The following is a 13,297-nucleotide window of genomic DNA, read 5'->3' as shown; positions in this document are numbered from 1 at the left end:
AAAGATTTCCAGATTTTTATTTCTGGAACTGTACACCAGGTATTAAAGTACAACAAATACAAAATAATGCTCAAAAAAATCAGTGTTTATGTACAAATATTAAAATCAATGCAACAATAGCAACTTCCTCTTGAACATCTGATACTAAAACTTGTTCTGATTGTCACTAATCAATCTCATACTCACGGCGTACTTATTTCAAACCGGGACAACTGGAATCACTGGTCATCTAAGAGGAGTTTTAACATCTACCATATTTAACAATAAAACTAACAGTTTCCTCCTTTCAGTGAAAAAATTAAGAACTTTTTAAAAAACATAGTACTGTCAATATTTTTATAAATTATTTCAATTTCCATTTGTAGACAATGTGCTTTGAAACTCTGGGCAAACAATCTCCTTGGTGGTCAGGTTTATTCATTAGTTTACATTCAAAGTTGAAATATTTACTAGAGACTTTGGTTAAATTAAATAGCTTCACTATGCTCTATTAGATTTGATGTTCTCAAATATTATGACCCTCAATTGTAAAAATTAAAAAGGAAACAATTGCACAGTTCTTTGACCTAATTGTACAGACTTTAGTATTGTTTAAACAGTATTCTACATCCTTCAAGTAAATTCAGCAGTTGACCATAACAAGAGGAAAACTAAACACTGAAAAAGCTAGCATGAAAAAGTGGAGTACAACTAACAAAAGTAAAGTATTGCTATAATCACAGCACCAGTTTCACTTCTAAATGAATCCGCTGTCCTCTTCAAACCCCCTGTACATAAAAAGACACATCAGCCAACACTGCAACTGCTCACCGTGGATTTTTGGTTTGTTCATATGAAAATAATATGGCAAAGAAAAAAAGAATTTATCACAGTTTGTTATAAGAATTGTGCTTAACACTTAATAATAAAGGCATTATTGTTTCTTCATAAGACTGCAGATCAGTTATTTTCACGCTCTCAAACGCAATTCTTCTAAGAAACAGTAACAAATTCTCTGTTAAGATGCTTAAACGGAGAGGGAAAAAAACCCAGTAAATCCAGATTTAAAAGGAAATTCAATAAATAGTTATTTTACATGAATAAAGTCATAGTGGTACAATTTATGAATGTCACATCAAGCATGCACAAAAATGGTATTATACATGGAGGAAGCAGTCAGAAAATATTGAATTAGATCTAAAAAGATATGAAGAATTTACATATATATACAAAAATCTTGCAAATTATTGCCTCATTTTAACAAGGAATTAAAAGTAAACGTTACCAGCTAGTTAGCACTCTCTAAGAGGCTAAAATCAGATTGGTGTTTAAAAATCTATTAAACTAGCTGGAATTTATTTTTCTCTCATATCATTTCTGGATTTTGGTCAAAAATCTTTATTTAAATAACTAAAGTGTCCATTCAACTTGCTGATAATCAAAACTTTAGATAAGAAACACTGTTTCCATCTTATATCAAGATCCCAGCAATGCATAGATAAACTGAATATATTACTGCATCAGCTACTGAGAATGGGCATGTTCATTTAAGTGCAACTGGTATTAGCATTCAGTCATCTTTGTGTAAATTATTTTATACAGACCAGCCACTGTAAACCCAGAGTAAAAATTAAAGTTATAACAATGGAAGATTATGGCCAGTATCTTACTAAATTATAGATGTATTCATTTTTAACAAAAGAAATTAGGTTCAAAGTTTAGCACAACACCACAGCAATATGAAGCTGACAACTTGGATAAAAATATCTGAAAGCAACAAAAAGCCCAGGCTACCCATTATTTACTGTGTGCATACAGGAATGCTGACTTTAGATGTATAAATTAGAGACTGACTTTAAGTTATTAATTTAACTACTTTCGTCCACTGTGCTAAACTAACTTTTTTAGTAAATGTGCTAATGCGTAAACACTTCAAAGCAATCTTCATTAAAATGCTGCAAAGAAAAACAAGAATACAAATCATCCAAAACTAAGGATGTCATTGCAGTTCACAGTTTGTATAATAAATACCCTCCCTTTCCATCACTAAGGTCACTACATTCTATCTATTCATCAGCACAACCTTGAAGCGACTTATACTTAAAAATATCAGCAATGTAGCCAAATATTTAAGTTTTGGCAAAGCAAAACAACTAGTAGAAATTGAAAATTTTAATTAAGACGGTGCAAAAAAAAAAGGAAAATTCTGTTTTAACTGAACTATAAAAGCAAAGCTTATCACATCCTAACACTGCATTACATATTGCGTGAATTCACCTTATAACTTAAAGATGCACGTCTACAGAGCAAAAATGGCCAGAGTTTATGACAATGGTTTCTCATTCACAATGTTTAGAATAAAAATAAAAGTGAGTTTTGAGACGCATCTGAACGTCAATCACTTTTTAGAACTTAAAAGTGGTAACGTACCATTGTATTTCAGATAGAAACTCACATTTTTTCTTCCCAACTGGTCCAAGCTAAACAGAAAAGTTTAAATATACTTCAAGGTTCTACTGCATTATGTGCAGGATCTGGAAATCCCACCTAAATATTAACATTTGAACTGCAGCACTACTAAACAATTGAAAAAGTGTCCCAAAATGTAAACCAGTCTAAGTGGCAACATCCTCGGCTTTGTAGACTGTGCCCTGCAAGTCAACTGCCTCAGGAAAAACTAAGTTATCAATGACCAGTATGATTTTTATGATTACAATCTTGATAATGGTGGACAAAACCCCATCTAAATACCATATCTTCAAATGCCAATTTTTCAGCCAATAAATGAAGTTACACAGAAGTCTTCCGGCAGTAAAATGACCAATTCTGTGTAAGGTAGCCCTGGTCTAGAATTCTGAAACAGGATCCAAGCAAGCGTCTTCATAATTTGCACGCAGTTCCTCGTGCTGGCTTCTATAAAGATGGACTTGCTGTTTTGTAAACTGAAGTGCTCTAGTTGAATAACATGAGAGAAGTTTCCATTTTTAAAAAAATCCTTGCATGTTTGTGCAGTTTAAAGAAACCTACCCCTGCTTTTATTTAATTAAGAAAATAAAACCAAAAAATGCTACATTGAGCAGGGATCAGGATCGGTACCTGTAAACATTGTTATTCCACTGCATCCATTACGGCAAAAGGAATTTACACGAATAGAAGCCACTCCATTCAGTTCAGAACATCTGTGCTGGTTTTGAGCTGGTGGCCTCTGTCTACAGGTTTTAAAATTGGGAGTGAGGGCAGTGGGGAACAGAAAAGAATAGAAAAAGAAGGGAGTGGGGAAGAGGTATTGGGGATGAGGAAGAGATAAGCAGAGCTTAAAGCTGCACCACAGAGTTCAATCTTAGTTCCCAACTCTGCTGATCATAGTTCATTTCCACATTTATGGATTGAAAATGAAAATACTCTTGATAAATCAAGATATAGTTCTATACATACTGACATCACTGATGTCATAGTGAAAAAAGTTCAAACTTCCAGTGAAAGACTAAGCAAACCTGATACTTTCCTGGTACTGGTACTGCACACCCACTGTTTCTGGGCCCTTCACTCATTTCATTCAGAATGCAGGGCGGCATGCTGATGCAGAGCGTGGGCACTGATGAAACCATTGGTCTCGTTGGCAGACAGACTGCCAAAGTCAGCCACAGACACGGCCATTTTGGCACTGGTGATATGATGTGTGTGATTTTCAAAGTCTACACCCAAATTATTTACAGAAACCTCATTCATAAAGGATTCAGGAACAGCAATGCCCATTTTCAATCTCTTTGCTGGTCTTTCTGACTCTTCACTGCACATGTTCATGGGGTTCAGCTCTGAGTGATAAAATCCAGTCTCAAATAAATTAAAACAATCACTTTCCCCATTGCTGGGCAGGGTGAGTAACTCCTCCGTTACAACAGGCACATGATTGACTTGTCCACGGGGCGTGTTGCCCAGTGGAGGAAAGCTATCATCCAAACAATTCACATCCGTTGGATTGCAGACGGTCGCTACGCTGCTGGTCAAAGCTAAAAAGAAATGAGAAATAGTTTCAGTAAGTGGTCCTACATCATGCAACAAAGAGGAAATAATTCTGTCCCACATTACACTAAAAAATGCAAAAAGATGCTCATGTTCTTACCTGTCAAATCACTGGCAGTGAAAGAGTTGAGAATGTTTAGCTGTTGATCAGGTACAGGCTCAGGTCTGTTAGAAGTTAAGGCTGAAGAATTTACTGTCCCACCCAGAGCTTCTGTTTCATCCACCAAACGATCCATGTAGTCCCTAAAAAACACACCCAAATAATGTTGTGATTGCATATCACAGTTAAAAACAAAAATCCCTGAAGTCAAGCCCATGGTACTTACGTAACTCCAGGGTGATGGTTGTATCGTTTCTTTCCAAATTTTGTCTGTTGAGCAAAGTAATCATAACGCTCAGATTTCTTCCACATATAGTAGAATGCTACACATTCAGCAACTGTTCTAGTTCTCACCTAATAAAAAAAAGTTGAATTTTTTTTAAAAACCAAAACATTCTACACATTTTTAGTAACTTTTTAACGCCCATGGGTCTTATTTTCTATCTTCCTAATTATGAAATTCTGAATATGTTACTAGTAAACTGTTTTTATTTTAACACTATTTAATAATGAGGCTACCTTCCAAAGCCCAAGGCTTTTTATTTAAATCAGAATGTAATAATAATAATAAATGTGCATTCAGAAATTATCTTACACCTTTACTGAAAATCTTAAAACACTGACATACTTTACTTTTCTTCACTGAACTTTCACCATGATTCTGACTGTACCAAGGGTATACTTGTTAACCCTAAGTGATCCATGAATGAGCCTCAATGGGATATAGTAATTCCCAAAATGTCATTCAAGTACACTTTTCTGGGGAGAAGGGTGCAGCTTCATGAGATTATCGAAGGGCTCCATGACCCAAAAGAGACGCCGTTTGTAAAGGGATCAGTACTCAACCGCATCTGGAATTTAAGATGATCGCCAGCTAAAGGCAAGATTTTTCCTCTATCATGCATTTGGCTCTTAGCTGCAACAAAGCCTGGTAGAAAATCAAAAATGATAATAAAATTTGAGCCTTACTCAGCTTGGCTCCACATCCAGACTAGGGTTTCTCTAACTATATACAGCTAAAGGTATGAATTCAGATGTACAGAAAAAAAATTCCGTATCTTTACCCAATAAACAGTTTCTCCCCTGTTTAATTATCCAATAAGGAAGTTTCAGAACCTCTATTGTGATTAGTGGCTTTGTTATAAGATCATAATATAGGAACAAGCATTTTAAACCAAGAAATAAAGTATACCTTTCAATAAACACATTAACTGTAAGTCTCCAAAACTTGAAAGCAATCAAGATGTCCTTCAAATGGTAAATGGATAAACAAACTGGTACATCCATATGATGGGATATTATTCAGTGATAAAAAGAAATGAGCCACAAAACATGGAGGAACCTTAAATGCATATTACTTAAGTCCAGAAGCCAATCTGCAAAGGCTACATACTGTATGATTCCAATTATATGACACAATTTTTAGATCACTGAAACTATTCTGTAGGATACTATAGTGGTGGGTAGGTATCGTCATATATTTTCCAAAATCCATAGAATATATAACACAAAGAGTGAATCCCAATGTAAACTATAAACTGTGGGGGATAAAAATATGGCAGTGTAGATTTATCAGCTGTAACAAATATACCACTCCGGTGTGGGATGCTGATGGAGGAAGAAGCCATGTGTGTGCAGGAGCAGGAAATACATGCGACTTCACTCTACCTTCTCAATTTGGCTATGAACTTAAAACTGCTCCAAAAAATAAAGTCATTTTTTTTAAAAGTGTGTATATATTCTAAAAAGCCTGAGATAATTATATCTCATTAAAATATGATTTGTTTATTCTTTATTTTTGTCCTAAGGAAACTAGAATTCTGAAATATTTAACTGGATATTCAATGCCTATTGCTATTCAATATTCTAGGCCTACTGCTTTTTAAACTAGATTTTATATTTCAGAGCAGTTATTGGGTTTGTGGCTCAGATGGTAAAGAATCTGCCTGCAATGTAGGAGACATGGGTTCAATTCCTGTCTCGACAAGATCCCCTGGAGAGGGAAGTGGCAACCCACTCCAGTATTCTTGCCTGGAGAATCCCATAGACAGAGGAGCCTGGCAGACCATGGGGTCACCAACAGTCGGACACAACTGAGCAACTAGATGACATGACATTGAGTTTACAGAAACACTGATCAGAAAGTAACCAATATGTTAATAGCATGGGAGCATTAACAAGTTATAGCTTTTTTCCCCCACCCAAGTGACTTATAAATTATTTGCTTATATTCATTGTAATCACTAAGCAATTTTTCCGTTTATGTCTAATTTGCCTAACTTACCTTATTCTTCTGTATAAGATGAAAATCTTTTCCAAAAAGCATGAGTGCATGTTCAAAGCTCCGGCATTCTTCTTCTGTCCACGCAGTCATTCCTTCTAAAGAAATTTTAAAACAAAATAAACTGGCCTCGAAACTCATATATACAAATCACTGATTTACTTACAGTACGGTTTCCTAATAAAAGACTATAAACTTCTACACACACACACACACAAGTCCTTACTAAAAGTATGCTTTTAGTAATGCTAACCAAAAAAATTTAGAATACCAAAATATAAACATTGGGTTTTTTTTCTCTGTATAATGAGACAAGAATTTATTTTTTTTCCTACAATTTATGTTCATTGTTTTTCTAATTTTTTTTAAAAGAATGAGCATTTTTAATTAGAAAAAAATAAAATGTTATTTCCTCTACGGAAAAAAAGTCTTACTTTGGTCTTATATCAAAATCATTTATGGTCTCTTTAATTAGAGACCATAAACAATCAACACATATTTATTTAAAATCAGTTTGCAGAGTGCTATACTGCAGAAATATGAAAGGAATAAAAAACAGCTTATGCTTTCAAAAGACTAAGTCCCATTCAACTTCCCAGCAGATATTAATACTGATGAATTAAATCTATTTGAAGCAGAGGAGACCTGAAGTGCCTCACTCACAACGGAGAACTGGTCCCCAAAGCCATTCACAATGGTCCACCACAAAGGTGAAAAACAGTTTGACTGAAAAAGAAAATCTTAGAAACCTTGAACTAAAGAAAAATTAAATGCACTTAGCTTTTCAGAGTTTTGAGAGCTTAAAATAATTTTTTTCAAAAAAGCAGCTACTAAAAGGAAACCTTTCAACAGACTATTTCATCCACAAGTTTCGATGCACTGTTTTCAGCGTTTACATTTTTCCAAGTTTATTTACATTATTAAGCATTATTTCACTCTACATATACTTAATGACAGCTGTGGTGCATGCAATCCATTTGTATGACAAAAATATTAAAATTACAGTTAACCGTTTTCCTTGACACACACAAATCAAAACCTAAGCACTATGAAAGTATTGTTACATGATTACTAAAAATATACTTCTTGCATGTTTATTATACATGTTTGGAATATATTTTATGTTTCTTTTTTAATTTTTAATCTCCTTTTCATTTCCTGTCTGGTTTGAGAAAGAAAAGACAACTTTTTTCCCTCAATGAAATCATAAAATCATTCTTGTTAATTACTCTGGATATACTGTCATCTCTGGGGTCTGCTTTGTTCTGGAGGTGACAGGGGGTAACTAATTTGCGTTTGAACAATCTTTGGTATGTCTAAAAGTAGAAGGCAAGAAAAGGAAAAAATTATTTGCTATGAAGATGAACACAGATCTTACACAAAAGTGTGACAGGACTACTCCGTCCTTTATACTCTGCTTATTCTGATCCCAAAGACCAGCCCCTGTCCTTTCCCTCTCTTGACCCCAAGTGCTTCTTACCTTGAGATGCCTTTCCGTTGCAACAGTATCTTTCGATTGCTTCCTTTATGTTATGATTACACTTGAGAAGTTCATATAATGCCTAGGGGAAAGAGGAAAAAACTATTCAATAAAACTAACCAAAAGTTCATACTTAGCAGCATTAAAAACAAACACACACACAAACAAAAACATGTGCATTTTAAGAATCCTGACAAATGCCAGCTGAAATGCTAATTTCAGGACATCTGAAGCGTATGTTCACCTAGACATTTAATTTATCCTATGCACTGACTCTGGTATCCCAGGAGTGTTTTCATTCTCACTCTGCTGCTCAGAAGTCATCTACCAAAATCACTCCTCGCTTTTTAATTTTTTTAATTGCTAGATCTTCTGAGCTGGGAGACTTCTTCTATTTTAGCTGTTTATTTCCAGCTGGGAAAAGTAAGAATCGTGGTCTTGTCTCTTGTTACCACCTGCTCCCTGACTTTTAGAGTTGTAGTAAAAGACAGCAGCAGCAGGCCTAGAGTAGAAGGATAGAGATTTCAATGACTGGAGTTTATAATGGTCTTAGTTATTCCCATCGACTATGGAAGACAGCATTTTTTAAAAATTAGAATTTCCTCCCATTAAATCTGTTTGGAATTATGAATATGCTAAATAGCAGCAGACAGAACTCAATTGAAAGTTAATTAATAATCTATTTTGTCAAGTAAATTTCAAGAAAGACAACTGTATAAGTTAACCTATTAACACATGAATAGGCTGATAATCAATACATCAATAATCAACCATTAAAAACAATCTCAACAGTTGCTAAAAAAGCTTCAGATAAATCAGTACCCATTTTTATTTTTAAAAAGACAAAAAAGTGTAACAGTTGTAAGTAGCTGGATATTATCTTATTCTAAGAAAACAGCCGGCATCAAACCATGGCTGGTATTAGGCTTAATGTAAAAACCTGAGGTGTACTCTGTGGTCACTCACTCAGCTGTGTCCAGCTCTTTGAGACCCCTGGGACTATAGCCCACCAGGCTCATCTGTCCAAAGGATTTTCCAGCCAATACTAGAGTGGGTTGTCATTCTCTTCTCCAGGGGATCTTCCCAACCCAGGGATTGAACCTGAGTGTCTTGTGTCTCCTGCATTGGCAGGAGGATTCTTTACCATTGGGCCACCTGGGAAGCTCTTTCAACCAAAGCAGGCCTCAAACCACTATTACTACCAAAAGTCTCTGAGAGTTATGGCTAATGTAGTAGGACATATAATAAGAATAAGAGATATAAAAATGGTGAGGAAGGAAGAAAAGTCTAATTTAATAATAATTCTAAGACTAGAAAACCTAAGAGAAACAACTGAAAAATCATTATACTAAATTAGTTTCAATAGCTTGAGAAAAAAATTCTAATCTATATATTTCTCTAAATCAATAATATACAAATACAAATATACTAGAGATCCCATTTACAAAGCTAAATACACACATACATTTCAAGACAATGAGGAATCAATTAGATACATGCGATATTTAAACAAAAACATTCAAGCGATTAAAAAAATCAGAGAATCAGATCATGCTCTTCAAGTAGAAGGTTTAATGTTTTAAAGGTACTAATTCTTCCAAAATTAATTTACAGTTTTAACAAAATATCAGTAGAAAAATCCAACAGGATTTCCTGTTGACAGCTGACGAAACTGCTCTGAAGTTCAGCTAGTATGGCTTCTCTGTTATTTGGAAATTCAAGTTTGAGTCCATCTATCTCTGGGCACCCATCAGTCAGGATTAGCTAGACTAGCAATAACAAGTGAAAACGTATACGAGAGGGGCAAAACAATGCCAGGGAGAAAAAACCCTGAGAGGCCCTGCTCCTGCGCTTACCCCACGCACCATCAGGAGACTGCTCTGCATCTACAAGTACACAGTACTTAACAGACCCCCCTAAAGCAGATTTACACACACTTAACAGACATTAACTTCAACCACTTCCTTAATAAAGTTCAAGAATAATCCAAGAAGTAACTTCATTGTAAAATCTTAAAGTCCAATCATAGAGAATGTCTAAATATACGATGGAACATACAGTCACCAAGTCACCAAGAATGAACTATTAAAGAAATCTCAATAGCAAAGAAAATGAGGTTAAGGGATTAAAAGGATGCAAAATGGTATCTAAAGTAGAACATATGTGTGTATAAAGGAAAAAAAGCTAGAAGATATGAAATAATACAGAACGGTGATCATTAGGTCCTGGGGTTTTTTTTAAACCAGTATCTTCCAAGTTTTAGAATCAGAAAGACACAGCCAGTTCATACATTAAAAATGTTTTAATCAAATACAAGAATATCAAGAAGATACTACATTAGTTAGCTGCTACTTCAACAAAAATTGATGTATACCTGTTCATTGTCCCTTGTATGTGTTCCTGCAGAAATTCGATCCATTATTTTTTCATTTCCAGTTCTTAATGAGGTCTCAACAAGGTACTCCTTAACTTTGCTCTCCAAAACCACACCAGGACGCCAAAGTAACTGGTCTTCATTTTCATACACTGATAAAGAAAATCCCATTAACACATTAAATGCATCAACACACTACAAGATGTACACAAACTGTTCTCCCTCTTCCTATACAAGTAACTAACTTTGAAGACCCTGGTCATCTGATTGTCTGGTAAGCTGAGTCTGGTAAGCTGAGTCTTTCATCAGTAAAGATTTAAAACAACTTTTTAAAAAATTTTATTAAGGACCAAGTATTTCGGTGACTAAAGCAAGCAAGTTTTTTTGGTGGCTGGATTTACCAAATTAGAGGCTTTCTATGTAGTCTAATAGAGACTTTTCTAAGTAGTCTAATATAAAACCCAGCAGTGGTATCTTACATTCTTCTAATGAGGGGGTAAAAGTAACTTGTGTAAATTCAGTAATAACTTTACTGAAAATTTCTTTAACTCCCTAAATGACTCTATGAAATGTCTAGAGGTTAAAAATTGCCAACAAATTAAAACAAACCAACAGAAATAAAAATATCAGCCAGTAATGAAATAACTAGGAAAGATCTATTTTTACTTTAATATACTGATGAAAAATGGAAAAGAATGGTAAACAGTAAGAGAAGCAAAGTTTCCACCTTTTAGAGAAGCTCATACTTAATAAGCAAACGTCACTAAAACAAACTGTATATTTTATTAATGCAAACACTGCTGCCATTCTCAAAGCTTCCACTCCACACTATAAAGTCACACAGATGGCCCAAGTATTTATCCCATTGCTCCAACTTCAATCCATTCTTTAAGTGTATAATAATTACTAAATATAGCTAATGAAAGTAATTTACTGAGAGCTCACTATATAGCAGAGACCATAATAAGTGCTTTACACTCACAACTGTATAAGGCAGGCACTACTACTCCCAATGAGCAGGAAATTAAAAAAATAAAGTGTGCCTATGAAGCAATCGGACTGAACTTTTGAGGTAAGCTTCTGGAACCAGTTTCTTTATTCTTTGGTCAAAACTTACATAGGTAAAATAGTTTGAGTTTATCTCTTCTTAAGAGAGAGAAGGTATACGCTCCTTTCTGAAGGTGCAGAACTGAGCGAATACCACCTCCATCATGTCTCATCTAAGGACTGGCTGCTGCTGAACATGTACTCTGCCCAGGGCCAAATCTATGTGGTTTCCAAGTGGAGCTAGGAAAGTGTACCTGGATTTTTACTTCCCACCACCTCATCCATCCACATTCTCAGAACTAGCTATAGTTACAATCTACCAAAACTGTGAGGAAAACTGATTACACTTAAGTAGAGTGTGTAACAAAAGCAGCAGAATCCTTGAAGTGAAGTCAAAGTCGCTCAGTCATGTCTGACTCTTTGTGACCCCATGGACCATACAGTCCATGGAATTCTCTAGGCCAGAATACTAGAGTGGGTAGCCTTTCCCTTCTCCAGGGGTCTTACCAACCCAGGGGTCAAACCCAGGTCTCTCGCATTGCAGCCGGATTCTCTACCAGCTGAGCCACAAGGGAAGCCTGAGAACACTGGAGTGGGTAGCTTATCCGTTCTCCAGCGGATCTTCCTGACCCAGGAATCAAACGGGGTCTCCTGCATTGCAGGCGGATTCTTTACCAGTTGAGCTATCAGGGAAGCCCTGAATCCTTACATTCTATCTTTTCAGGGCTGAGGCAAGGGAACTTCTTCCAGCTTCATTTTTCTTAAGCATTTCTTCTGCAAAAGATTTTATCCCTACTGTTTTCATTATCTCAGGTGATACAGTGCTACCAGCTCCCACTGGAGTGGGATGTAGGCCAAAGAGCTGTACATTAAGAGCAGCTCCACTATTTTAACAGGTGTTTAGCATACTAAGAAGCACCACAAGAGGTGGGGGGATGGAGGGGGTGAGCAGTGGTTCTCTGAGTCTCAAGGTTAATTTTGATACATTATTCCTAAGTCAGGCTAACTCTTCCCCTACTCCAAATCTATCTTTACATTCACAGGATGAGTATACAATCAGATACTGAAATAAACATATTGAGAGATAACTTGGCTTACCAAATATTATCAAAATTAAAGGCCTTTCTTACCTTTCTCATTACCAGCATACTCTCCGAGATAAGGTGGAATCTCTGCTTGATATTGTAAACCAATCATTATTTCCTTCAGAAAAATTTAGAAGTAGAAACAACTTATTATAAAAACAAATACTGAGAAAAAAGTTCCAATTCATTCATCAGTTACTACAAGTCTAAAGTCATCTTGCAAAATTACCTTTAAATTATTTCAGAAATGTTTTTAAAAGCTACTTTAAGCCAAATGATCTAAAGTTGCAATGGTAACTTAACATACCTTCCTCAGATCTTCAGGTGAATTACCGCTGTCTGTTTCAACATCTTCAACCTCTGATTCTTTATCTCCATCACACGTAGTATTTGCTTAAAAGAAGAAAATTAAATTTTAAAAAAGGGTTTTGTTGCCTTTCTTTGCAGCACCTGAAAGAGTGGCTGATATTTTGTGATAAAAATTTGCAGAATAAATGAGATCAGCACAAATACACTAAACTGCTTGTACTATTCTCACTTTTACACAAGTCAAGACGTTGAAAACATGAAGAAAACGAATGTTATCATTATAATTATTTGGTGTACGATCATACAGTTTGGAAAGGCGAGAGGAGAAAGCAGAGCACTGGACTACATTAATCCAGAGAGAGATAGTCACAGAGTGGCACAATGAGTTCATAAAAATAGTCTTTTTGCACACGTATGTGTATTGTATTGGAACTTGTTAACTGAACAGTTCTTCAACCATAAAAATACCTGAGAAATAAGCAAAACTGCATGTAAGAAATTATTTCAGCCCAAAGACCTTTTAAATATTGCTGATATACATTAAAAGATAACACCAAGGAATTAAAAAGAAAGCATTAAATCAATCACTAAAACTACAAAAATACTGTTGGCAACTGAT

General features: G+C 35.3%; 1 protein-coding gene across 6 annotated transcripts in view; it reads right to left on the bottom strand.

The window, feature by feature from the left end:
• The window catches only part of MIER3 (MIER family member 3), a 28,954-nt gene continuing 15,657 nt past the window's right edge, over positions 1-13,297 (bottom strand). For 4 of the 6 annotated variants that reach the window (XM_042233770.2, XM_042233771.1, XM_015101295.3 and 1 more), the window contains exons 6-13: positions 12,677-12,762; positions 12,415-12,487; positions 10,238-10,389; positions 7,864-7,945; positions 6,387-6,481; positions 4,329-4,456; positions 4,103-4,245; positions 1-3,989 (exon numbers count right to left, since the gene is read on the bottom strand). In XM_042233770.2, the coding sequence (XP_042089704.1) occupies positions 3,532-3,989; positions 4,103-4,245; positions 4,329-4,456; positions 6,387-6,481; positions 7,864-7,945; positions 10,238-10,389; positions 12,415-12,487; positions 12,677-12,762 (1,217 nt within the window). In that variant the 3' untranslated portion in view covers positions 1-3,531. The remainder of the gene's footprint in view (positions 3,990-4,102; positions 4,246-4,328; positions 4,457-6,386; positions 6,482-7,863; positions 7,946-10,237; positions 10,390-12,414; positions 12,488-12,676; positions 12,763-13,297) is intronic. The other 2 variants (XM_060400256.1, XM_015101296.3) reach the window with 1 other exon arrangement.

Source organism: Ovis aries, chromosome 16, assembly GCF_016772045.2.
Source record: "Ovis aries strain OAR_USU_Benz2616 breed Rambouillet chromosome 16, ARS-UI_Ramb_v3.0, whole genome shotgun sequence".
NCBI lineage: Eukaryota > Metazoa > Chordata > Mammalia > Artiodactyla > Bovidae > Ovis > Ovis aries.
Note: the sequence above shows the minus strand (reverse complement) of the source record. Positions and strands in the feature narration are given on the sequence as shown.